General features: G+C 46.9%; 1 protein-coding gene across 1 annotated transcript; it reads left to right on the plus strand.

Annotated features, from left to right (window-relative positions):
- Window positions 1–553: 553 nt before the first annotated feature.
- Window positions 554–12,203, plus strand: LRRC55 (leucine rich repeat containing 55). The gene is made up of 3 exons (XM_004051148.5): window positions 554–858; window positions 1,723–3,258; window positions 7,741–12,203. The coding sequence occupies exons 2-3, from the start codon at window positions 2,469–2,471 to the stop codon at window positions 7,974–7,976; spliced, it is 1,026 nt and encodes a 341-aa protein (XP_004051196.1). The 5' UTR covers window positions 554–858; window positions 1,723–2,468; the 3' UTR covers window positions 7,977–12,203.
- Window positions 12,204–26,188: the final 13,985 nt, after the last annotated feature.

A 26,188-nucleotide genomic window follows, 5' to 3' on the forward strand; every position in this document is an offset into this window, starting at 1 on the left:
AAACTTATCATATTCACATCCCTTTTTTGTTTCCATTCCTATTCATGTTTTCAATGTCCCCATTCTTCACTCCCCCCATCCCCCACTAAGTCCCTTTCTCCATTCATTGCAAGCCCTCTTAGTTTTTTCTTCTGGATGTGATGCCCTTAAGCCATCCCTCCTCTGTCTCCGATTCCAGGTCCACACCTTGCCCCTACTACGACCTCTCCCACTGGGCCCTGCCTGATCCTCTTTCTCTGCCCCTGTCCAGTTGCCCACCCTTGTCTCCCCTTCTTCTCCTCGCTCTATCCCCAGGATCCTGTGGGCGGCTGTGAATTTTGCCCTGTGCTTCCTTCCCTCCTCTCTCTTCGTGGTGGGGTCCACAGCCAGTTCTCCTGTTGCTCAAAAATGTGGAGGCAGTTGCTAAGAGACAGCGAAACGTCAGTACCTGGCCCTCGAGGAAAAAAAGGGGAGTGAAAAAGGGAGAGAAGAGGGGGAGGGATGGAGGGAGGGAGAGAGAGAGGGTGGGAAGGAGGGCGGGAGGGGGAAGACCTGGCTCTGGCGGAAGCCTTATACCCCAGCAGCCTGGGCACCAGCTGAGTTTCAGAAAGAAGCATTCACATTCTGTGAACTTTCTTCCGAGCATCCTTTCTCTGTGATTTCCCTTTGGGTGAAAGAAGGGGCAGGGGGACCGCAGGACGGGAAATCATAGAAGATGCTGGCCTGGGATCCGGGAGACAAGGAGGAGGAGAGGCCGGGGGAGGGGAACAGCCTGGGAGGCAATCTGTTCTGAAGCAAGCAAGGAGCAAGCGGGGATTCCAGGAGGAGGGAGGGAGACTCGCGTCTGCCGCAGATTGATGGCTGTGTCCTTGGAACGGAGTGAGTAGGCTCCTGGGGCCTGTGGGAGTGCGGGGGGAGACCTGGGGCTTAGAAAAATGAGTCTGCATGAAGGGGAGCTGGGGTGATTTCCAGGTGGGCGGGATTGAGGCTTGAAGCGGTAGGAAAATAGGCAGCGCCAGGCCGAGGGTGAGGGGAGGACCGAGGACAGCAGGTGGGCAAGGGAGAAGCGAGAGGGCGCGGGGCCCGAGGGCTGAGGCTCTGGGCGTGGCATCACTCTCGGTCCCTCTGCTGGGGGCGGCGAGCAGGAGAGTGCACTGTGTGGAAAGGGATGCTGGGATGAAGGGTGTGCGCTGAGAGGGGGGCGAAAGATGCTGGGGGTCGACTGGGGAGGGGTCTGCAGGATCGCCTGTGCAGAAGGAAGCTGGAGCGAAAACCGCGAGGCGTGAGCACGGGGCAGAGCAAAATATGGGGGAGTCACAGAATGGTGTGTGAGTGTGTGTGTGCGTGTGAGAGAGAGAGAGAGGAGCGCTTAGAGTGTTTGAAAGGGGTGTGCAAACCCCCAGAGTGTGGATGCAGATTTTTCTTAGGGAGTTGTTCAAGGGTGGCGTGTTTGGTACTAATGAGGGTGGGGTTATGAGAAGAAGAAGAAAATGCATCTAACCCAAGACAGGAACCCAGAGGAGGATGGCTGCAGGTTGGGTCAGGGAGGGCTCGTGGGTAACAGCAATGTGAGCCTGGGATCTGAACCTACCATGGCCCACACCTGACAGACAGTAAGCAGAGAACTTTGTGGTTGGGGGAGCAAAGGAAAGAGACAAAGATAAGCCAAGGGTCCTAGGTGAAGGGACAAGGGGGTGTCCAGGGCACAGGATTTCTCTGCCTGAGTGCTCTCCTTGTTGACAGAGGGAATTTGGCCTCCACCTGCTGAATACAGAACTGCGCTGAGGAAGGCACTGGCTTGGAGAAGATGCCAGAGCTCTGCCAGCTGACCCTCAGCCTGCACCTTCAGGACTCATGACTTTCTCTGGCCCCGGAGGCCCAGACAGTGGGCATCACCTGGGGTCCTCCTCTCTTTGGGAAAAAAAGAGGCTTCCTGGGGATTCCAGCAGCCACTGAGGCTGAGGACTCTCAGGCTTTTAGGAGGCCCATGGAGACTCACTTCCTCCTGGGCCCTTTTCCCAAAACACCCACCCTGGGACCCCCTTGGACTCCAGCCCACCAGGCCACCAGGACAAATGGCCTCTGAGACCTTCAACACTGGAGACCCAGGTGCAGCCCTGGCTTCCTAATCAGTCCCAGACGTGGGACAGGACTTAAGTTTTCTCAGAAGAAGTGCCAAGGATCTTTAAAGGGCACGTTTCATCTCCTTCAGCCCCTCCCTCCCAGACACAGCACCAAGAGGAAACATCCAGCAGGCATGGGTGAGAGAGACACAAAAGATCTGCAGGAACTCTTCCAGGACCTGCTGGCAGCTGACCTAGCCCCATTCTTGTCCCCTCCCTTTCTCAGGTTTTGATCATCATTCCAGACCCTAGGGGACCTCAACTGGGTGTCTTGCCCCCTAGGCTCCGGAAGGGGACCTCCCGTGGATCTCAGGAAGCCCTCTGGTGCTCAGAGGCTCCTGGGAAAGTCCCTAGCCATGATACCACATGCTCAGAAGCCCCACCTTCGCAGACGCTGGCCCCAGATGTAGCTGCCTTCCTGTGTCACAGACTCTCAATTCCATGGACACAGTCCTCATGGGCTCCCTCCAGCACTGCTGTTGCCAGCTGCCTAAGATGGGTGACACTTGGGCCCAGCTTCCCTGGCCCGGGCCACCCCACCCAGCAATGCTGCTGATCTCCCTCCTCTTGGCAGCCGGGTTGATGCACTCGGATGCTGGCACCAGCTGCCCAGTCCTTTGCACATGCCGTAACCAGGTGGTGGATTGTAGCAGCCAGCGGCTATTCTCCGTGCCCCCAGACCTGCCAATGGACACCCGAAACCTCAGCCTGGCCCACAACCGCATCACAACAGTGCCGCCTGGCTACCTCACATGCTACATGGAGCTCCAGGTGCTGGATTTGCACAACAACTCCTTAATGGAGCTGCCCCGGGGCCTCTTCCTCCATGCCAAGCGCTTGGCACACTTGGATCTGAGCTACAACAATTTCAGCCACGTGCCAGCCGACATGTTCCAGGAGGCCCATGGGCTGGTCCACATCGACCTGAGCCACAACCCCTGGCTGCGGAGGGTGCACCCCCAGGCCTTCCAGGGCCTCATGCAGCTCCGAGACCTGGACCTCAGCTATGGGGGCCTGGCCTTCCTCAGCCTGGAGGCTCTTGAGGGCCTACCGGGGCTGGTGACCCTGCAGATCGGTGGCAATCCCTGGGTGTGTGGCTGCACCATGGAGCCCCTGCTGAAGTGGCTGCGAAACCGGATCCAGCGCTGTACAGCAGGTAATGGAGGGGCAGAACGGGGCAGTCAACAGGGAGGGCTTGCCTCAATGGGAAGCAAAGGCTCCAAAGAAAGCGGGGAGACTTAGAGCCAGAAAGCACCTACTGCGTTTTCTAATGTGGGCTTGCCTCTTTGTACACCAGCTCGGCCAACAGGTTGTTTGTAGAATCCTTCCAGTGCATGTGAGGCACCGAGGGCCCATTCATTCATGAAATAGATGTCCCTCACCGCTGCGCTGCTCATGACCTAATGAGGCAGACGGATAGTAGACAAGTGAGAATAGCTTATCATTGGTGGTTTTTATTGAGCTTTCACCATGACCTAAGATCTTGGCATCCATTATCTCATGAGACCCCCATTTTTATTATACCCATTTTCCAGGTGAAGAAACTGAGATTTAGAACAATAAAAAGGCTTGACAGTAATCACGCACTTAGAAAGTGGCAGGGCCATGAAAAAAATACAAATTAAAAAATTAAAAAGTGGCAGGACCATGAATAAAACCTAGATTTATCTGACTTCTAAGCCCTGTTCTAATCTACCAGAATGCTTTTTTAGCATTCCAAGTGTTGGAAACTCTCATATAAATAGTAATGGCTAACACAATCTCAACAGAGCTGCAATAGCTTAAGTTGCGTGACAGCCAGTATGTTCCAGGAGGAACTTGAGACCTTAGTACTTGCTATTTACCAGGCCCTCTCTTAAGCAGCTTTACCTATCTCTTCCTATCCCCAGAAGAACACTAATGAGATTGCCACTCTACAGAGGAGGAAGCTGAGGCACAGAGAGGTTCAGTAGCTTGTTGGAAGTTACACAGCTGCTAAGTGTCGAAGCCAGGATTTGAGTCCTGGCAATCTCCCTGCCTATATCCTGAAGAGTCAGGTTCTAGCCTGCTGGAAGAGTCAGAACCTGAGTCCTGGACTGGCCAAAGGGCTGCAGTAGAGTTCCAGGACCTCATGCAGCTCCAAGACCTGGATCTCAGCTACGAGAACCTGGCTTTCCTCAAACTCAAGGCCCTGAGCAGTGTAAACTTTGGGCACAGGGTAGGGAGCTGAAAGTAAGACTGAGATGCGGGAACTCAACCAGCCAATCCCAACTGGAGGGTGGACTGGGGCCTGAAGAAGCCCAAATCACATAGGTTTGATGGGCATCCCAACCCAGTGGCATCTGAGCCTGACCCAGAGGCAGGCAATGTTCAGCTGCGGCCCTAGCCACCAACTCTCCTGTGTGACAACACCAAGGCTTGGCACAAGCACCCAGAAGTAGTAGCTGAAGGCCCTATCCAAGGGGCTTTCCCAGAACCTGAGCTCAGCCCATGTTGAGAAGAAGCAATGCTGAATGTGGTAAAAGGGAGAGGAGGACTGAGTGGGGAGCCCAAGACCAAAATAGTTTGGGGAGGGCTGTGGGTCACGATTCCAGTGTTTCCACAGAGCTGTAGGAGGAAATTCTCTTGCATCAAAATAGCTGGGGACTGGGATGGGGCGATGGTGGAGGGCAGGAGTGGGAGGATGCCTGGAGCAATCTCCCAACTTGCTCAAACTTGGCAGGCCACGCCTTCCCTCTCTCTCCTGTGCACTAATAACAGAAAGGGCACCCAAAGCACTAAGCTTCCATTACACCCAGGGACTCCTTTTCTGTGATCTCTGAGGTCCCTGCTGCTCTGAAGAAGCTCAGACTCCCAGCGAGCAGGAGAGGGGTCCAAGATTTCATCAGTGTAGGCTCACACATACATCAGTACAGGTGAGGAACCTGAGCTCCAGAGGGGGACAGTGACTGTCCACAGGCCCATGATGAGGAAGCAAGCAGGCCCAGCTGGAAAGCCAGGTTCCCTGTTCCTCCACAGAACACACTTAACACCAGGCCACACGCACCAGGGTGCTTCTCCTTAGGGACAAAACCTTGCCAGTGGAGGCAGAACTAGGTGATGCTCTTCCCTTTAGGTCCTTTTCAGCGGCTTCCTCCCTTTTTCTTTGCGGAACTCCACTGTTATCCATGGTTTTTGGAAAAATTGAACAAAGAGGGCCATAATAAGCAAGCCCCTGGGATACAGCATGACTTTAGGACTGGTGCCTTGACTTACCAGGGGGTTTTGTCAGCCTCCACGTTCCCATCCTGCATCCTGTGTGGTCCCACCAAGGGCTGTCAAGGGCTCCTCTGGCTGGTCCATATGAGTGTTGCCACATTCCCCATCTCACTGTCTCACCAGTACCCACTTCATCTACCTAATAGACTTTAGAGTCCAGCACCTTCAGGTTTCCAGAGGAGAGCTCATGTGAGTCAAGCCCAGAGAGGATCCTGGCCTGGGCAGGACAGGGGTCCTGTGCTCACAGCCTACAGGAATTGCTCAACCTGGGATTTGGGGAAGGTTGTGTTCTCCTTCCAAACCTGACTCCCCATTTCCAAGGATATTGATGCTGATTCAATTCTCGAAAGGTTCAATCCAAATCCATCATTTGATTCCTTGCCCTCAAAAACTGCAGAATGACTCTCAGAAAATTTAGATTGGATTATCCCCTTCTTTTCTTTTCTTTTCTTTTTTTTTTTTTTTTTTGAGACAAAGTCTCACTCTGTCACCCAGGCTGAAGTGCAGTGGTGCAATCTCGGCTCACTGCAACCTCCACCTCCCAGGTTCAAGCAATTATCCTGCCTCAGCCTCCCGAGTAGCTGAGACTACAGGTGCGCACCACCACACCCAGCTAATTTTTGTATTTTCAGTAGAGACGGGATTTCACCATGTTGGCCAGGATGGTCTCAATCTCTTGACCTCATGATCCACCCGCCTTGGCTTCCCAAAATGCTGGGATTACAGGCATGAGCCACTGTGCCTGGCTGGGTTATCCCCTTCTTATAGAGGCCCCTTATTATACAGGCAGAGCATGAGAGCCAGAAAGACCAAAAAAAAGACTTACCCAAGGTAAGAGCTTGATTAATATTTATCCACTAAACAAAGGAATGATTGGCTGCTCAAAAGCTGGTGCTTAAAGCTGCATGGCAAGAGTGTCACCTGCACACTACCTTTACTTCCCAGGCAGAGTGAGATAAGACCGTTGACAGACATCATGCATTCATAAAAGTGACCCCAGAAGAATGAGATGAGACCATCAATGCTGAAAATAACAATAACCCCACCAGAAAAAGCAGCCCTCTCCTACAGAAGCTTGAGTGCAGAATATGACCCCCAATGGCCTCTCTAGGAAAAACAACCAATATAATAATTCATATAATTGAAATATATGTTATATATTATATATTACATTAATATGTAGCATATAATTCATATATGTTAACTCACTGAATCCTCACTACAACCCTGAGAAGTAGATACTGTTATTATCCTCATTTGACAGATGAAGAAGTCAAGACACAGAGAGATTAAATATCTTACCTGTAATCATGCAACTAGCAAGGGGTGAAGAGGGGATTTGAAACTAGGCCAATAGCTCTGGAACCCATACTCTTAACTTTATATCCTGTGTATCCGGAAATGCAACATAAGTAGTGCAAAGGCCCAATGATTTGGAGTTGGACAGACTCTTATATTCATGTTGTAAAGATTCATCAAGCACTTACTATGGACAGGACACTGTTCTCATGCTAAAGATACCATGGGAGGGGCTTATATTGAAAGGGGAGAAGACAGAAAATAAACCAATAAACTTTCAGGCAGTGATCAACACTACATAGAAAAACACAGCAGAGCAGGGAAGATAGCGAGCCCGGGGGAGGTGAAGTGGGGTGCTATTTTATTCAGAGTCTTAAGGAAAGGCCTCACTAATAATGTGGCATTGAGCCAAGTCCCAAAGGAAGTGGGGAGCTGAGCTGTGCAGAGATCGATGGGAGAAGTTCCCTCCCAAAGGGACAAATGCAAAAGCATCCCTTCCCCGCTTCAAGAGGGGACACTCTGGGATCATGGAAGGATGACCAGGAGGTGTGTGTGGCTAGAGCAGGGTAAGTAAGGAACAGAGTGGAAGAGATGGGAAAGAATCCCTGGAGCCCAAGGGGAGCACCTTGGTTTTTGCTCCATTCAAAGACAGGAATCCAGGGAAGGGTTTAAGTAGAGAAGGTGTGGCAGGACATCAGGTTTGAAAGAACCACTCAGCTGACTGTATTAAAATCGTTTGTCAGCTGCTGGTGAGGTCCCAGCCTGCAGGCTGAGGACAGACACCTTCTGAAGCCCAGAAACCAGTTGGGAGGTTATTGTAAGAGATGATGGTGTCCCCAGATCTACCACTGGTCATAGCCAGATGACTTTCAGCAAATTGCTAAACTCTTTAAACAGTACTTTCCACATCTATAGAAATAGGCATAAAAATCCTTGCCTTGAGAGTTGTTGAGGGAACTAAAGGAGTTAAGTAGAATTCTTGGCACATGGAAGAACTTCAATGAATGTCTTTCTTACTTTTTCCAGCGAGCGGTTGTGGGTGGGCTTTCCAATCCCCTGTCCTTCCCTGGGTACCTCACCCTCCCTGGCTTCTGTGTTACAGATTCTCAGCTGGCTGAGTGCCGGGGCCCTCCTGAAGTCGAGGGCGCCCTGCTCTTCTCACTCACTGAGGAGAGCTTCAAGGCCTGCCACCTGACCCTGACCCTGGATGATTACCTATTCATTGCGTTCGTGGGCTTCGTGGTCTCCATTGCTTCTGTGGCCACCAACTTCCTCCTGGGCATCACTGCCAACTGCTGCCACCGCTGGAGCAAGGCCAGTGAAGAGGAAGAGATCTGACATGCCTGCCTCTCATCCCTCCATGCTGCTGACCGCCACAGCTGCTGGCCACCAGACGCACTCCCTGACTGCTTACTCTGGTTCCATGGTGACCTGGCTGCCTCAGTCATGGTTCAAGCAAGGTGGGGACACTCACTTTGTATGAGCATCTGCTTTGGGCCAGGCGGTGCGCTAGGAATTGGGAACATCAGATGAACTGACTCAGTCCCTGCCCTCAAGGCACTTCCCTCTGGTCAAGAAGAGAGATCCAAAAACTATTCCCTTTAAGACTATATGTCAGGACTCTGAGCACATCATTATGGAGGCCCAGAGGAGGAGCCTTCATCTGTATCTAGCAATGTCCACGAGAATTATAAGATTAGAGTGATTTGTGAACTGGGTCATCAGGAAATATCTACTTTGTCAGGTAGGCAAAGAAGGGTGTCTGCAAATGGTAGAGGCCAGAATATGCATAGTGTGCTGTGTTGAGAAGAGTGAACAGTTCCTGGTCACTTACTTGTATAGAGGAGGTGTGGCACAGAGCTCAAACCTACCCCCCACCGCCTGACACCAAAACTGTCAGCTCTCAGCAATGCCAGCCACTGCCTCCAGGGAGTAAGAACACCTCTATGACAGCCCCTGGCCTCCTTCCACCAGCAGCTACCAGGTGAGACCACCTCCCAGTGACTGCCCCCATATGACCAAATGTCACCAGTTGGTGAGGTCCCAGGCAGCAGGCTGAGGATGGACACTTTCAATGCCCTTGCTCCTGCCTCTCACTCAAGCTTTGCTTCAGAAGAGAGAGGCAGGAGGCCCAGCAACTGGGGCAGCAAGAGTCCTGGCACCTTGGGATCCTAATCATGTGACTGTTCTTGCCACAGTGCTCATGCCACAGGGTCTCACCAGGAAAGTGCACTGTGGGCCACAGATCCACAGCCTGGCAGCACCCAGAGCTAAAAGGGGACAAAGGCAGCACAGTTATGACCATATGAGGCTTTGCATTTTCTTCTAAGCAACTTACCCACGTTAAGCATGAGGGTGAGAGAGCTATTAAATACTAAGCCCTTGCCAGTGTCAGATACTTTGAAAATCTCTCTCCACAAACCATTCCCTTTAACACACACACACACACAAATCTTTTGAGGTGAATGCTGTTGTTCCCATTTTACGGATGAGGCAGTTAAGGCTCAGAGAGGTTAAAGTCACATGCCACTATGAGCAAGATAAAGTCCGTGCTCTTTCTACGGCCCCATCCAAGTTGGGGAACATCACCATTCCCTCTAGAGTTACATAAATTCAAATTCAACTAGAGCTGACAAAGTTCCTCATAAGGTCCAGGCACTCCTCTGGGCACTTTTATATCTATTGACTCACTTCTTTCAATTCTCACAGCAACACTGCCTGGTGGTTTTTATTATCCCCATTTGACAGATGAATTAATCGTAGAGAGTTGAGTGACTTACCCAAGGTTGTCTGGATAAGCCCTAGAAGGAAGGCGGTAGGCAGCTCCATTCAGGGAAACTGCATCTAATCAGTCAGTCAAAAATCAAGTAACTTTACGAGCAAAGCACAATTATCATCATCGTGGTCTTCTTCATCAGTTTCGTCAGCAGCATCATTATCTTCCCTCTATTTGTTCAGCACCGGATAGTTCATGAGTATTTTTGCATCATTCTCCTTGACTTTTCACATCCCTGTGCAGGAGGTAAATCAAACATCAGTAATCCTGTTTTACAGATGAGGAAAAAAGTCTCAAGGTTGGATATGACTTGCTATGTGGCAAGGTTGGGGCTCAACCCTAACACAGTTCTCTTTCCAGTGCTTTCTCAAGTGCTTGGGAATGCCTCAGAAGGCTGGGTAGTGGGGCCCTTGAATTCAGCATCCATGAATGTGCTAGTGGATAGGCTAAATAGAAGGCAGTCAAACCCATCTGCTGTACAGATTGAACTATGCTCACGGTAGGGCAAATTGCAGGCTCTGAAACAGAGACTACACAGGTAACATCTGAATAGGAGACTCCTGCTTTACAGTGTGTAGATAAAACATCAGCAATGGTGGCCATGGTGGCAGTCATGTGAAAAGTAAGATCTTTGGGAATCAAGAAAGGAAGCTGTATTAACCACTCCTGCTCAAGCCCTGCTGCGTGTGTTGCAAGAGATACTAACAGGCAAGAAAGCTATAGGTGAGAACCTCTGCAGTTTAGGAGAAGAACATCAAGGCACAGTCCAACATGCTGATAAGTCTGGCCAGGAGGAGAATTAAAACAGGGGCTTTCCACCTACCTTGCCCCAAGCTCCAGCGGTATTCTATCAGCCCATCCTCCTGGAAAGCCTGAAAGGAATGAAGGAGGCTAATATGTCATCTTCCAGGAAGGCATCCCTCACTCGTGCTTGCCTGAGCTAGTCAACCAAAAGAGTCTTCAGAAACTTTGCGAGACCTGAAGTACTTGAACCTGTGTCCCCTGAATCTTGCTTACAACATCTGGGACAAATCCCTGGCCCTGTGACATCCGAAGCAGAACTGTGCCCTGCTCTCTCCTTCTGTGATGACCAAGGATGGTGAACTCGAGCTGTTCTCTACAAGCCAGGCCAGCAACCTAAATACTTGGAGAGGAACTTTTAGAAACTATAATCCTGACAAAATAGAAAAGTTTCCCATAGGGGCATACCATAATACTATAATAACCTCCCAGGAACTATTGTTTGCCAAAATGTAGTTAATATATTTTAAGATATATGCTTTTTTGCATAGGACTAGAACCAGAAAAGACACCAAATGCCCCCTTGACATCAATGTCCTTTCTAGTGGGACAATTTGGTCTCCATTAATGCCAAACCTTTCCGAATAGGATACATGGCTTTTAAAGGACAGATGTTTCTCCTGCTGCTAGAAGCTCCTCAGTTTACTAGAGCACAATGAGGAAAGTATTCAACCTCCTTACTGCCAAGGAATTCCCTGCTTCTCCCCCACCACCATCATCTTGTCCAAGCTATCAGAAGCAACCTTCTAGAGATAATCTAACAATCCTGATTAGAATTGCTCCCATATCCCTGGTGACCACAGGCTTCATTCAAATTGTCCAAACTGGTTAACATATATGTGATGGGGTATCTCTGCATCTGTATGTCTGTCTGTGAGGTTCCTTGTATGTTGGCTGTCTGCTGACATGGGACAGATCTCTCTGGAACTTGGGTTCAGTTCTCTGACATAGTCCACTCAGCCATAGGCTGAGTGGCTAAATATGCATAAATAAGCATGCCTAAATAGGCATATATAGGTTGGTGCAAAAGTAATTGTGGTTTTTGCCATTAAAAGTGATAGCAAAAATTGCAATTACTTTTGCACCAATCTAATATTACATTGTTTGATAGATTAAGATGGAATCCCACCAGGTTTAGGGAAGGACTGGATGCTCAAAAAATAAAGAAGGAGAAAAATTTGTGGCAGAGGCATCCTAATGAGAACCTGACTTCTTGCTTCCCTCTGCTCTCTCCTGCCCCTCAGAGACGTGTCCTCATTGCAGAAGCTTCCTCCATGCTAGGCCAGAGGATATCAAAGTTTAGTTTGGTCAAGATTTGGGCCAAGAAAATTCTTTTTTAGAAGAGCCCTCATATCTGAATCACATCACTTTGGGTCAGTTATCTCCGGTCACCCTCAGACAAACCCTCGTCTCTTTTTCTCCCTTCCTAGAGGAATTCCCAGGGAACTTTGCAGAAATAGGTCTCCAGAGTTGCTACAGAGGTTCATGGCCCCTTTCAAGGAGGGACATGTATGAAATTTGAACAGATCAAGACAGGTGTTTGTCTTCAACCATGGGGGAAGACCTCCAGCTTCCATTTTCCCCTATAGGTGTCTGTGCTGACATCCTTTCCAGCAGTAGAAGACTAAAAAGATATATCTTAACCCATTCCTCAAAAGGACATCTTCCTAAAGCCAGAGAAAATTGTCTGCTCTTCCCCACCCCAGGAAGAGGCAAAAGGGAAGTGAGGGCGTCACAAGGTCTTTTGTAAATCACTATTGTGTTTGTCACAGCACTGGGCGGAGAGCTGGATCCACAGAGCTCTCAGTTTTTCTAAGCACTGTCCTGTAATGTGCTAATGTCTGGGGGTGGGAGGGCTGGGGAGGGGTGGGGTTAGAGGGAAGATGTCAACCTTTGTATGGAGATGATTTTATAACCATGCACTTTTGTAACTGTGAAGAATTTTTCATAAATGTACATTAATAATAAAAAGTGTATAGTTTAACAAATTTTCCTAAGAGCTGTGAAGAGGGATAGGGAGAGGGAGGGAGGTAGAGAAAGAAAGAGAGAAAGGAACTAGGCGGAACCAAGAGAATGTGTGCCAAAATATACGCACAAAAGGTCTATGGGAGGGAGTGGATGGAAATAATTAGGAGATGTGCCAGCCATGGAGGGGCATGTGTGGGAGTTGAAGGAACATCACAGAAGTATATTTCTACCAGGCAAAAAAAGAATACGCGTGTGTCTGTATGCACATACCCCTCTGTGTAGGCATATTTTGGTGCCTGAAATTACACAAAGAAGAGAGCATATGTCTTACACATGTTGATGTTTGCAACTTGGGTCGTCCATAAAACATACCAAGGCAAGTGGGTGTGCCTGCCTAGTTAGCATCATCGAAGGGTGTGTGATAAGGAGATAGCACACACCAGCGGCATGGGCAAAAAGACATTAACTCAGGCACGCAGGTAAATCAGGCATCTAAATGCATGGTGTTGGGGCTGGATGAGGCCATTGCTGGTATAAGTTCAGCCTCTGTTCTCATAGGTTAATAAAGAAGGGAAAGGATTCTAAACCTCCTGGGTTTTGCAAGTGTTGCCTGTACATCATCAGAAGTGAGATGGCTAGGCAGTGTACCTTGAGAACAGGGACAGGAAAAGAAGGAAAGTGTACTTCTGTAGGTACAATGGCAGCTGTTTTTATCTTAGTATTCTAAGTAGGAAGTGGCTGTAAGGAAGTCAATCGAAGCAGGAAGTGGCTCTGAGCAGAAAGTAGTTCCTTCCACCAATAGGGATGTTAACCTCCCTCTATTCCTCCCACTCCAATTGCCACAGGGTACAAACAAATACCGCACTCATAGCCTCTAAATGAAACACGGATACTGACTCAGAACACTTAGCTAAACAGAGAACATCTTCAACTATAATCAGTGTTTTCTAGAGTAGATTAGAGGGAGGCAAAACCCTTCTCTTCAAATTAAGTATTTAATAGAGACTATGCTGAACAAGTGCAAGATCAAAAATAAGGCTCCTGAAATAAGCAGACATCTCATGAAAGATCAGATCTTGCATATCCCATTCAATGCTGTTCATAGTGCCAAGGACTGATGATGATGATGTTGATGATGATGATGATATAATATTTACTGATCACTTACTGTGTGCCAGCTGCTCTGCTAAGCACTATATATGGATTAATTAACTTAATTTTCACAAAAACCCAAGGTAGGTACTATTATTATTTCTATTTTACAGATGAGGCAACAGAGGCACAAACAAGCTAACGTGCTTAAGGTCACATAGCTAGTAAGTAGTTGATCTGAGTTTAGACACTCAGTAATACTTGGTGACTGACTAACTTCAGAAGACAAGAACAATGTGGGCCATAAGAGAAAATTCAGTCTCAATCAAAAGTAGGGTTTTAGCCACAGAGGTCTTTATATTAGTTTATTTTCACACTGCTGATAAAGACATACCTGAGACTGGGAAGAAAAGGAGTTTTAATTTGACTTACAGTTCCACATGGCTGGGGAGGTCTCATAATCATGGCGGAGGGTGAAAGACACTTCTTACATGGCAGCAGCAAGACAGAATAAGGAAGAAGCAAAAGAGAAAATCCCTGATAAACCCATCAGATCTTGTTATTCACTATCACGAGAACTGCATGGGAAAGACCAGCCCCCATGATTCAATTACCTCCCCCTGGGTCCATTCCACAACACGTGGGAATTCTAGGAGATACAATTGAAGTTGAGGTTTGAATGAGGACACAGCCAAACCATATCAGTCTTCTGTGATTATTTGGTGAAAAAAATTGGAGAGTAATAGGTAAAACCAACAAGTATCCTATCTGTTTCATTGCAAGTAGCTTTAATGGCTGCACTGGACAAGGTAGACTAATTGTGATAATAGGTGATTCCAAAATCTCAACAAAATAGAGATTTGTTTGCCAGGTTATTTGACACAATTAATTCTTATTTCCTGCTCATGTCATGTTCCAAAGCATGTCAGAGGCTCTGCCTCACATGGTTATTCAGGGACCCAGGATTCTTCCATCTAGTGGCTCTGCCATCTCTGAGGCCATGGGAATTCTCTACAGCATGGAGGATCTCAAGGACATTTGCAGGAGTCAAAAATAGAAGCATTGTACTTTAATTCCCGCATATTCCATTGGCCAGAACTGAGTCCCATGATTTCATTTAACATCAGGGAAGTAGACTAGCTGTGCACATAGAAGGCAAAGGAAACAGACTTTGATCAACTCCAACAGTCTCTAACACGATCTGCTCTTCTTGTTACCAAATACCTGTTTCACTCTTCCTCCACACTTATCTTACCCTGTCACCACATCCAGGTCAAAGCTCAAGATCGCCAATGTTCCAGTATCTCCATCAGGTCTCTTGGTGGTCCAGTGACCTATGAACTAAAAAGAAAAATTATCTGCCCCCCAACCCACCCCCTACTCTACACACACCCAATATACAATGGTGGCACAGGGACAGAGTAACAGCAAATTAAAGACTTTGTTTGAAAAGAAGGAAAACACACACGCCCATTATCGTTCATAGCAATTCTGAAATCCTGCTTGGAGAGCATTATGAAGGCCTCAGGCTAAGTTCTTATATTCAACTCTGATTCTGTTTTCTGAGAAGGACTCCTTTGTCACCGTCCTTTGTGACCTGACTCTTCCCTTTTGATTGAAGGGTCTCCCTTTTCCATTATCCACCATGGCTATATCTACAGTGGATATTGGGGAGAATGCAACCTTTGGCAGTTACCCAGCTTCAACAGTCAGCCTTCTGCTGGTGCAAGTATGCTGGCCTGAAACTGGTTTTAGGACTCAATAGTCGAAAGCTTTTTGGTTCCAGGTTCATGGTTTCATAGCAATTTACCTCCCTTAAAAATGTACTAGATTTCTGTTTGCTTCCACTAAGTTCCACATTTCAGTACACATACAAAGTTTTGTCCCAAAAAGTGCTTTCAAGCCTATTGTGATGCTTTGCTTTCTCTTCTTCCATGCGTCTTTCTCTTCCCTTAATGCAGCCTTGCAATTATCTGAAACAACAGATGAGAAGGACACATTCTTATTCTTGTTCATTTCCTCTTGGCTAAGTCTCATTAACTGGATGTTTTTAGGGCACCTTGTTGCTCAAAGCCTTTTTCAATTTTATCTCTTATCATTTAGGTCTAGAAGCAGTCAGCTTTTTCCATTTTTTAGTGCCCCTCATTTTTTACTTTCTTTCTCTTTCTTTTCATTTCTAATTTCAAACTCCTTTAGAACTAAGTAAGGCATTTAGAAACCTGGTTTGGATCAATCTGGACTGAGACCAAAAATATTTAAAATGCATCAACAGTTAGGCAACCTGAACTTCACGAAGGGAATGAAACTCCTCATGGGAAATGGTCATCGGGATGAGAAGGAAGGAAACTGAGAAGAAGAAAAAAAATGCTACCAAGCTAGAGAGTCCACTGATGACATTCAGATTTCAGAAAGTCTACCAGAAATCACCACAGCAGGGATAGGTCTGCCAGGTTGCTGGGAAAAAGTTACTGCTAGTGGATGCTGGTAAAGAGGCTATCTAAAGAGAAAATGTTGGCTGTATTGTATTGCTGGTCATTATTCCCAACCCCCTCAACATGGAAGGCAGAGATCACAAGGAAATACAAACGCCACTGTGACATGGTTACAAGAAAAATAATATTGTTAGGTGCCCCCCTCCTCCACCCAGTTTTACACCTATCTCATGGAATCATTCAGGAGTATACTGCATGACATTCTAGAAAACACAAAATAATGTGGCTGATTTTACAAAGCTAAGGATTCTATTCCTGTAGCTGAGCCACTATTCAAAAGAGATCCCCGGATCTGCACATTAAAAGCCAAAGCTGGGCTGGGCACAGTGGCTCACGCCTGTAATCCCAGCAGTTTGGGAGGCAGAGGCAGGTGGATCACCAAAGGTCAGGAGTTTGAGACCAGCCTGGCCAAAATGGTGAAAGCTGGTTTCCACTAAAAATACAAAAAAATTAGCCGAGCGTAGCGGTGCATGCCTGTAGTCCCAGCTACTCAGGAGGGAGAGGCAGGAGAATCACTTGAACCCAAGGGGTGGAGGTTGCAGTGAGCTGAGATCACGCCATTGCAATCCAGCCTGGGTGAAAAGAGCAAAACGCAGTCTTAAATAAATAAATAAGCCAAAGCTATGAAAATGGTTGATATAAGACTACTTGGCCAAGAGTTAGATTCCCATATAAAAAAGCAGTTTATGCCTCCATTCATTTAAAAATATGAATCCCACACCTCTGCATGCTAGACATATATTTCCAGGGCTGGGTATATGGTGCTGAAGAAACTAACATTCCTGCCCCTGCCCCTTGGTGTCTTTCTATGCAGGGGTTGGGGTGAGAGGGTCAGGAATGGTGGTAGATCAGACAATAAACAAGAAAAATAAATAGTTCCAGATAGTGATAAGTGCTGCAAAGAAAATACAGCAGGAAGAGGTTTGGGGGGTGAGATTACAGAGGTAGGCCTAGATCTCACCCAATAAGTAGGTCCTTGTGGGCTCTGGTCAGACTTCAAATTTTGTATAAATGCAATGGAAAACCACTGGAGGGGTTTCAGCAGGGGAATAACATGATCTGACGCGATTTTCCAAGACCGTTCTAGATGCTGTATGTTCAAAAGGTGGGAAAGAATATATAAGCTGTGACATCAGGGAGGGGCCTTCTCCATGAGTCCAGGGGAAAGGCATTCCAAAGGGACACCAGGGCTGATGGTGGATGAAGGAACAATCAGAGTAGAAATTTGAAAGGCAGAGCTAATAGGACTTGCTGATGCATTGGATGTAGGGAGACAGGACAAAAGAAAAATCAAAAATAACTCCTAATCCTTTTTTTCACATCAGCTGCAGCAATGCTCAGCCAGGCCTAAGTAGCGGAAAGACTGTCTTAATTCTATTAAAAAACATACACACACAACAGTCAACAATCAGTAAGTCAGAAAACCCTGATGAGTAAGTTGGAAGGGAGAGGGAGGAAGCAGATAGAAAAACAGATTCATAATGTCAGGAAACGGCCAAAACCTGAGGGCCCGGAGATGGGGGTAGAAAAATATGAACACACAGAGTTGGTTTCAACAGTCTGCAATATCATTCGGAGTGTCCCAGTGGACCTTAAATAGAGCAATGGGGCCTTGGGAACTGGAGTTCAAGTCTAATAATCAGCAGCATTTTCAGTAGAGATAGATTTGTATCCACAGTGATGTGCTAGAGGCGGAGCATCAATCTAAAGTTATTTCCTAGAAGGAGAGTCTTAGACTCCCTTGACTGTATACCAGGAAGCAAACCCAGGAAACAAATTATATTTGAGATGGGCTCAAATATGAAATGGGAATATTGCACAGAATCACATAAAGAAAAATGGGAATGAGCAGCTTGTACTCACTCATCTGAACCAAGGAATGAAAGGCAATTGTGAGAAACTAGGTGTCTCAGGAAGGTGCTAATACTGAGAACATCCGAAACCGTTACAATCATTATGCATTTACAATGTATTACACACTGCACCAATGTACTTACAATATCTCACGGGTGTCTCACGATTTTCCTGGAAGAAAGCACAGACTTGATTAAAAGCATGGACTAGGAAACCACACTCCCTGGTTTCAAATCCCAATACTGCCACCTTGGGCAGGTGACATCACCTCTGAATCTGAGTTTCTCTGCCTGTAAATTTCAGAGGATAATGGTAGCTACTTCACAGGACCTCTGAGAAGATTAAATGAGTTCATGTAAATAAAGTACTTAGAACAGTGCCTGGGACAGAGTGATATTCAATTAGTGATAGCAACTATTACTATCATTCCTTTTTTACAGGGAAGGACTTAGAAGCTGAGAGATGCTTAAGTAATCTGTCTAATGTCACAGGGCTGAAATGTGACAAAGCCAGCGTTTTAATCGCCTCTGTCCTCCAGACCCAGTATCTATCAGATACCAGATAGGTCACACTGGCAAGCTGTGAAAGTGAGCCTCCAAACCTGGGACCAAGTGAACCATGCCCTCAATATTCATATCCATGAGTGGTCCACTCCCACACTGAATCTGCGCTGGCCCTGTGACTTGATTTAACCAACAAAAAGTGGCAGAAGTAATGCTGTGCCTGGCAGCTTCTGCTTTTGTGCTCTTGGAAGCCCTGAGCCACCATGGATTGAGTCTGATCCATGGAGAGTGATGGAGAGTCCATATGGAGAGACCACGTGGAGAGAAAAGAAGCTCAACCTTTCCAGCATGCCAGCTGAGCCCATCTTTCTAGCCATTCCCCCAAGGCACCAGACATATTAGTGGATACATATTGAACATTTCAGCCCCAACTACCCTCTGACTGCATCCCCATGGGACACCAAAGCAAGACCAGCAAAACAACTCTCCAACTAAGCTACAGTGGTGACAATTTATTGTTTTAAGCCTCTATGTTTGGGGCTATTTGTTATGCAACAATATGCAACTGAAACACTAACCTATAAGAAAAAGACTTATTGGGGAAAAAATGTGTCAGTAACATAAGGCTGAAACCTAGAGTGACTGTTGCATCCCAGAAGCAAGCTGTACAGAAAATAATCATCCATGCTCTGGAATCCTATTAACGAGCATATAATAGTGCCAACCACACAGTAAGTAATCAACAAAAAATTAGCTGCTTTTTTTATTATTAACAAGAATACACTTACTCTAGATGCAATTTAATTGCAATGAAAGGAATAGATAAAAATCCTTAGTTTTTGCTTCTAACTTCCCCAGGAATAATGCTGCAGGAAATTTGTATCACTTTCCTTTGCTTTAGGAAATTTCAGTGCACAGTATTGTAAAGACTTGATTATTAAAAGATTTGACAAGGACAAAAAAAGTTAATAAAGAGAAGATGACCACAACTGGTCTCATACTGCTCGTTAAGAGTAGTGACTTCCTGGCTGGGCATGGTGGCTCACATCTCTAATCCCAGCACTTTGGGAGGCTGAGGCAGGTGGACCACCTGAGGTCAGGAGTTCAAGACCAGCCTGGCCAACATGGTGAAACCCTGTCTGTACTGAAAACACAATAATTAGCTGGGCACGGTGGTGGGTGCCTATAATTCCAGCTACTAGGGAGGCTGAGGCAGGAGAATCACTTGAACCCAGGAGGCAGAGGTTGCAGTGCACCGAGATCACGCCATTGCACTCCAGCCTGGGTAGCAAAAGCGAAACTCTGTTTTAAAAAAAAAGAAAAAAAATAGGGACTTCCCAAGTTACTCCTGCAAAATGGCATTGTTACAGAGCAATGTATCATGACAGGCATTTTTTGACAAAAAAAAAAAAAATTCATTTCCAATTCAGACACAACGTAGTATGAGATTTTGTCTATGCAAAGAATTTTAAAACCCTGTCTCACTCCACAATGGTGGAAGAATATTCAGTTCCCAGAAATAAAGCAGCAGTCAAAGGTAGCACAGACAAAGACGCTGAGCCCATGAGTTACATAGAGGAGTGCAGCTGTACTGCATTCATCATTTTGATGAATAAATAGATAAGGGAAAAGCAAGGCCTTCCATAGAAATAAAGGTTATTTCTGTAGATTACTTTGAACGTATAATAAAGTCCTTCAGCGAAAAAAATAGACATTCCAACAGAGATCTCAGGGGACAAGAGCAACATGGAATACCCAGAAGACGATCTAGATTGAACAGAATAGAATCATCAGCAGTAGAACTGAGAACAATCACCAGATCTTTGGTGGCGGTGGAGCTGAGCACTGATCTTTGGATACGTTACACATCCTGTATTGCTTCATCGAAGCAATGGTATAGTCCAGAGGTCCTTGACCTGCGGGCCATGGATGGGCACTAGTCTGTGGCCTGTTAGGAACCAGGCTGCGCAGCAGGAGGTGAGCAGCAGGCAAGCGAGTGAGAGAAGATTCCTCTGTATTTAAAGCTTCTCCGCATCATTCACATTATTGCCTGAGCTCTGTCTCCTGTCAGATCAGCGGTGGCATTAGATTCTCATGGCAGTGCCAACCCTATTGCGAACTGCGCATGCGAGGGATCTAGGTTTCACGCTCCTTAAGAGAATCTAACTCCTGATGATCTGTCACTGTCTCCCATCACCCCCAGGTGGGACCCCTCTAGTTGCAGGAAAACAAGCTCAGGGCCCCCACTGATCCTACAATTTGGTGAGTTGTATAATTATTTCATTATTGTTAACAATGTAATAACAATAAAGTGCAAAATAAATGTAATGCACTTGAATCATCCCAAAACCATTCCCCATCCCAGGCGTGTGGAAAAATTGTCTTCCATGAAACCATTCCATGGTGACAAAAAGGTTGGGGACTGCTGGTTTAGTCCATTGAAAATCATTCCTTGTTTCCATAGAGATCCTCCTCTTCTACCATTTGTGATATGTGGAGTTTTGGATGCATGAGCCCTATCTCATTATTAGAGTCTTGGGATTTGTCAAGAGTTGGCAAAACCAACGATGCAGCCCACTCTCTGATTTCTTCCTTGAAGAATTTATTTATTTCTGGCTAAAAGTGCTACGATTTACTCCAGGAGGCTGATAATTATAGAAGGCAGCTGTAGTAATGTAGAGGAAGCCCTAGGCTTTAATTCAAGAGACATAGTCCCTCAACAAACACTTGCCGAGGCCCTGACGTGAAGCAAGGCAATGTTTAGGTACATGAAGAATTACTAAAAACCAAAGAGACCAGAGATTATTGATTCACATTTTATCCACTGTGCCCAGCATAGGGCTGGATGTGTAGCAGGTTTTCAATAAATGTTTGTTTAACCAAATTAATCATGACACTAGTTAGCAAATCAATTTCCCTCTCTGGGGTTGGTATTTCACCTCCTATTTTAAAATTTAAAAAATGTAAGTGGGTTATAGCAGCACTTCTCAAAATTGAATGTGCATAACAATTTCCTGGGGATCCTGTTAAGGTGCATATTCCAAACCAGTAGGCTGGGAAGGAAGGCCTGGAAGTTGCGTTTCTAACAAACCTCCAGCATTGCTGGCCCATGGACCACACTTTGAGTAGCAATGGGGCAAATGGTCTCTCAGGGAGAAATTTTGGATACAATGAGGGATCCTCCAATTCTGTTTTTTAATTATGAAAAAATAGTAGATACTCTAACTATGGAAGGGAGAAAAAGAGAGGTAAATGGGGCTGGGCACGGTGCCTGGGGTGGATCCAGGAGGTTGGTAGAGGCTTCTCCTGGGGGCCAGCAGGAAAAGCCCACTCTTCGTCACAACACACAAACAAATTCTTTTTGGTGCCTGCAAAAAGAATCAGTAATAATTTCGCTGGCTCAGAAGGCTCTGTCTCTTAATGATTCTTCCTGTTTTTCTCAGCCTGATCCAAGAGAATGAGAAAACAGCCCTAGTGAAGGTCAGTGGAGGTCAGAGAGGTCCCTGGAGAGGGCCGCTTTCAGGGAAATGGAGCAGATAGAGGCCCACCCCTTCTGCCCACCCTCATCTCTGCCTAACTCTAGCGCTACTCCTTGACCAATCCAGCCCAATCCTAGTGTGTCAGTACTCTGCCCCAAGTCAATTCCATTCAATTAGACATTCATTACTACTGATGTGTGTGCCAACATGCTAGATGCCCCGGATAATGCCAGGATGTGACACTGCCAGGGCCCTCCAGTTGCCCATGGTCTAATGGGGAGGAGTTCCACAATCACAAGAAGACATGTTACAATGAAGAATGCAATCAAGGACATGAGAAAGAGATCTGCAAGTACAATATGAATTTAGAGAAGTGAGAGACCAAACTTTACAGAGAAGGGGACATCTGAAATTTAAAGATGGGTATAGGCTCTTCAGTAAAGATGGAAATGAGCCATTCCAGGTGGAGGGAAAGCAGGAGAGACAGCACAGAGGGGAAGGAAGAGTGGATGCTCACGACAGAATCCAGTGTGACTGGAACAAAGGGTATTTTGAAAGAATAGCCTGCAATGGAGGGTCTGGGAGGTGCAGGGGAGATTTTCATCTTTAGGGTCTTAGTCATCCCTTTCCCATCTTTAGAGTCTGGTAATTGGCCCTCCCTTCAACATGCATATGCTTCCCTGACCCATCTTTAGGATCATACTTGCAAAAACAGTTCAAGATTAACCACAGCAATTCATTTATTCCACAATCTTTTACCAAAACCCTAAGACATGTGAGGCACTGTGCAAGCATAGGAAATACAGCTAGGGATGAGATAGGTAAGTTCCAGAGCACTGGACAAACAATCAGTAAAGTGAGATGGTAGAAAGAACATAGGAACAAGAAAGTCCTGGGTGCAAATATACGTTGTGTGTCATGAACAAAAGATTTCATATCTCTGAGCCCTGGTTTCTACCTCCCTGATGGGGATAATTATACTTATTCCACGGGGTTATTGTAGAAATTAACCTGTGGGGAAACAGCTTCATACTGTGTTGGGCACACTGCAAGCATTCGTTACCCATGTATTCTTTGTTCAGCCACAAAGAGAGGCGCCTGGAATACCAAATCTCCAGGGTCCTTTTCAGCTCTGATATTTTGCTTGGGCAGTTCTAAGACTCTGCGGCACCTGTAACTGTGCCCACTGACCAGGGTCCTGGCACATCCCAAGGAGTGACACTCCATCCCTCCCTGAGCAAGAAGCTTCTACCAGGGTGGCCTGAGATGAGGCCAATGGATCAGGCAGGCATTAATCAGGTGGTCGCCCTCCTTGGCTGTGGCGCCGGCAGGCCAGGCAGCGTTCTGGCTGCCTAGCTTCCCCGATCGGCTTCCACACCACTCCACAGACCCGTTGCCATGACAGTGAACCCCAAGGGGCACCCAGGAGTGGCCAGAGCTGGAGAGGAAGGGTTCCATTGATCGAAATCCATCTGACTCAGCCTTGGTTGATTTCAGGATCCTGGAGTGAGAACAAACAACAATTTAAATCTACTGAATGCTTTTTTCAATGCCAGACAACATATTAAGTGTGTTTTTCCGATTCTCTCATTTCATACTCACAATGGTAACGTGAAATAGGGATCCTCATTCCCACTTAACAGAATGAGAAACTGGGGATCAGAGAAGAAAATACCGATGTCACCCATGTAGTAAGTGGTAAGGCCAGGACACAACTGTGCCCCCCAGCTCCAGCCCCAGGGATGTATCATTCCAAAGACCCTGTGCTTTTCCACAAACCACAGTCTTCCCAGCCACCTGAGCCTCCAGGAAAGTTGATGCCACTTTCCCCACTTGCCTGAATGTTCCTGAGGGGCCAAGGGGGGCAGGTCCAGAGAGCTAGGTCTCTAAGTGATTCCTCAGGGACAAGGCTAGGTCACCCAGATGATGGGCTACTCAGACAGCTGCCAAAAATATGTTCTGGGATTTTCCAATGTAATCCCAATTTCAAATATTCTGCTTGTTTTTCTAAAGAATGAAAATTCCAACATACTGCCACCAAACTAATACGTCTCTCAAATGAGCTGTTGTTCATCTGGAAACAGCACAATATTTGACAACATCTGTCAGACCCCATCACAACATTTGGTTCTAAAGAGCACGTCCCTGTATTTTGATTCAAGGTAGCAATGTGCAAGCTCTGGCCTTAGGTTTAGGGCTCTGACCTGCCAGAAGGAGGATATCCAGAAACCACAGGACATCAACCCTTTTTCTAACCTCAGCAGCTGGGGAATTTGCCGAAAGAACAGCTTGGCATTCCTTCCCTGCCTCTCACCCCCCTTCCCATGGCTACTGAACTATTGAGCCCAAACTCTGGGAACCCATGACATGGGAAAATCCAGCTGGCTTCTGTGGCCCCAGACATCTGGATTCCCTAACCCCATGCAGCCAGCTGAGTGAGGAGGCAGCAACACAAGGATGCTTGGGAAAGCCTTCAGAGGGACGTCTGCCAAGTCATCTCCCTCCTGAACAAACACATGTCCCACTATCTAGGGGTCAGCAGAGCCATGTTTATATGTGCTTAGGCCATTCAACTGATTAATTAATTAGCTCCCTGGGTGGCCTTTGGCCACTAAAGCTTCATCCCTTGAGGCCTCAGTTTTCTTATCTATCAAATATTAGAATTAGGCAAGTTGTTGTCTAAGGTTACTTCCTGCCCTACAATTTCAGCTTTCTACCATAAAAGAACAGGATGAGCATGGACAGGATTTGGCTCTAATACTGTCCCTGCTCTGCCAGCATGGGAAAGTCCCTTCCCATTTCTAAGCCTCAGTTTCCTTGGGGAGTTAAATGAGGGGCGGACTAGATGATCTCTCAGTCCAGAGCTCTGTTATCTCAGAAACTGGAACACATCTTGACATGCCCTCTCCCTGATCACCTGCATGCACTGTAACCCAGCAGACCCCATCTCAACAGCTCCATTGCCACCTACTCAATCAGGCTGCCTGCTCTCACCTGGACCACTGCAATAGCCTCCTAACTGGTCAAGCAACATCTGCCGCCCCTCCCTCATCTCTATCCTGGAGACTACCAGTGTGAAGTTTCTTTTCAAAACACAAATCAGCTAGGCACAATGGCTCACGCCTGTAATCAATCCCAGAACTTTGAGAGGCTGAAGCAGGAGGATTACTTGAGCCCAGGAGTTTGAGACCACCCGGGACAACATAACAAGATCCCAGCTCTACCAAAAAAAAAAAATTTAAATTATCCAGGCATGCGGGTGTTTGCGTGTAGTCCCAGCTACTCAAGAGGCTGAGGCAGGAAGATGACTTGAGCCCGGGAGGTCAGGGCTGCAGTGAGCCGAGATCGCGCCACTGCACTCCAGCCTGGGCGACAGAGCAAGACTCCGTCTCAAAAAAAAAAAAGATAAAAAAAAAAAAAATGTAAGATCATGTTAGCCTGCTGCTGGTATGGACTTCCGTTGCAATTAGGGTAAACAATAGTGCAGCTTGTGAGACCCTCACGGCTAATCCAGCCCACCCCTCAGCACCATGTCTCACCACCCTCCCTTCCTCAATGTACACAAGCCCCTTGGCCTTTCGCTTCCTTAATAGACAAGCCTCCCAAGCCTCAATCTTTGTTCATGCAATTTCTTTGCCTAGGATGCTGATCTGCCTCCTCTCTATCCCACTCCCTTCTTCAACTCGTCCATTTCTTCCCTTCCTTTAGATTTCACCTCAGGCATCTCTGCTTAGAAATCCTCCTGGGAACTCACCAGGCTAGCTCAGATTCCCTGGGTAGACTTTCCCATAAGACCATTGCCTTCCCTACAGAGCATTCCTGTCCATTTCTGAGTGCGTTCAGGGATGACATTGCTTTCTCTCATTCCTACTCATCCCATAGTCTACACTCAATAAACCTTTTCAAGATGAGGGACTGGATGTTCTGCCCTTAGGAAGCTCCTAAGAAGACGATGGCACCTTTTCCAAAACCCCTGGCAGAGACCAAGACTAAAACAGATCTGATCTAAGACTGTCAGGCTCCCGAGGAGACATCCTGCTGACTGCTGGAAAGCTCTGCCCAAGGCAAGCTTGAGACTTAGCCAATTGCTACGGCTATGCTCAGAGTTCATTCCAGCAGAGGGTGCTCAGAAGTCCACCCTAGAGCGCTCTGAGCTGGCTGCCCTCCCAGCCAGCAGGCAGCCCGGGGAAATGGCTCCAGAGCATCAGACTAGGAGGAGAGCTGAAGTCTGTACTGTGGAAAGGCAAGATGACTAGATAGATTCTTCTTTGGAAATGTCTTAAAGTGCCTTTTCCCCCACCTTCTCCACCCACTGACTTGCACAGATCATTCAAGTGTAAATGGGCCTCCTCCTTCAGGAAGCCTTCCTGTATCACCCCTGCAGGACTAAGGTTCCTAAATCTGCATTTCTATGCCTCCTGGGCATCCCACTAGCATTGTATACTACTACACTGAGAGAATGTGTTTCCACACCTGTCTCCTCAGCCAGAATAGCCTTTTTCATCTCCTATCACCAGCATCCAGTGCCTACAACACAACTATCACTTGGGAAAACTCTGTCATTTTATAGATGAGGAAACCAAGA

Source organism: Gorilla gorilla, chromosome 9, assembly GCF_029281585.2.
Source record: "Gorilla gorilla gorilla isolate KB3781 chromosome 9, NHGRI_mGorGor1-v2.1_pri, whole genome shotgun sequence".
Lineage (NCBI taxonomy): Eukaryota > Metazoa > Chordata > Mammalia > Primates > Hominidae > Gorilla > Gorilla gorilla.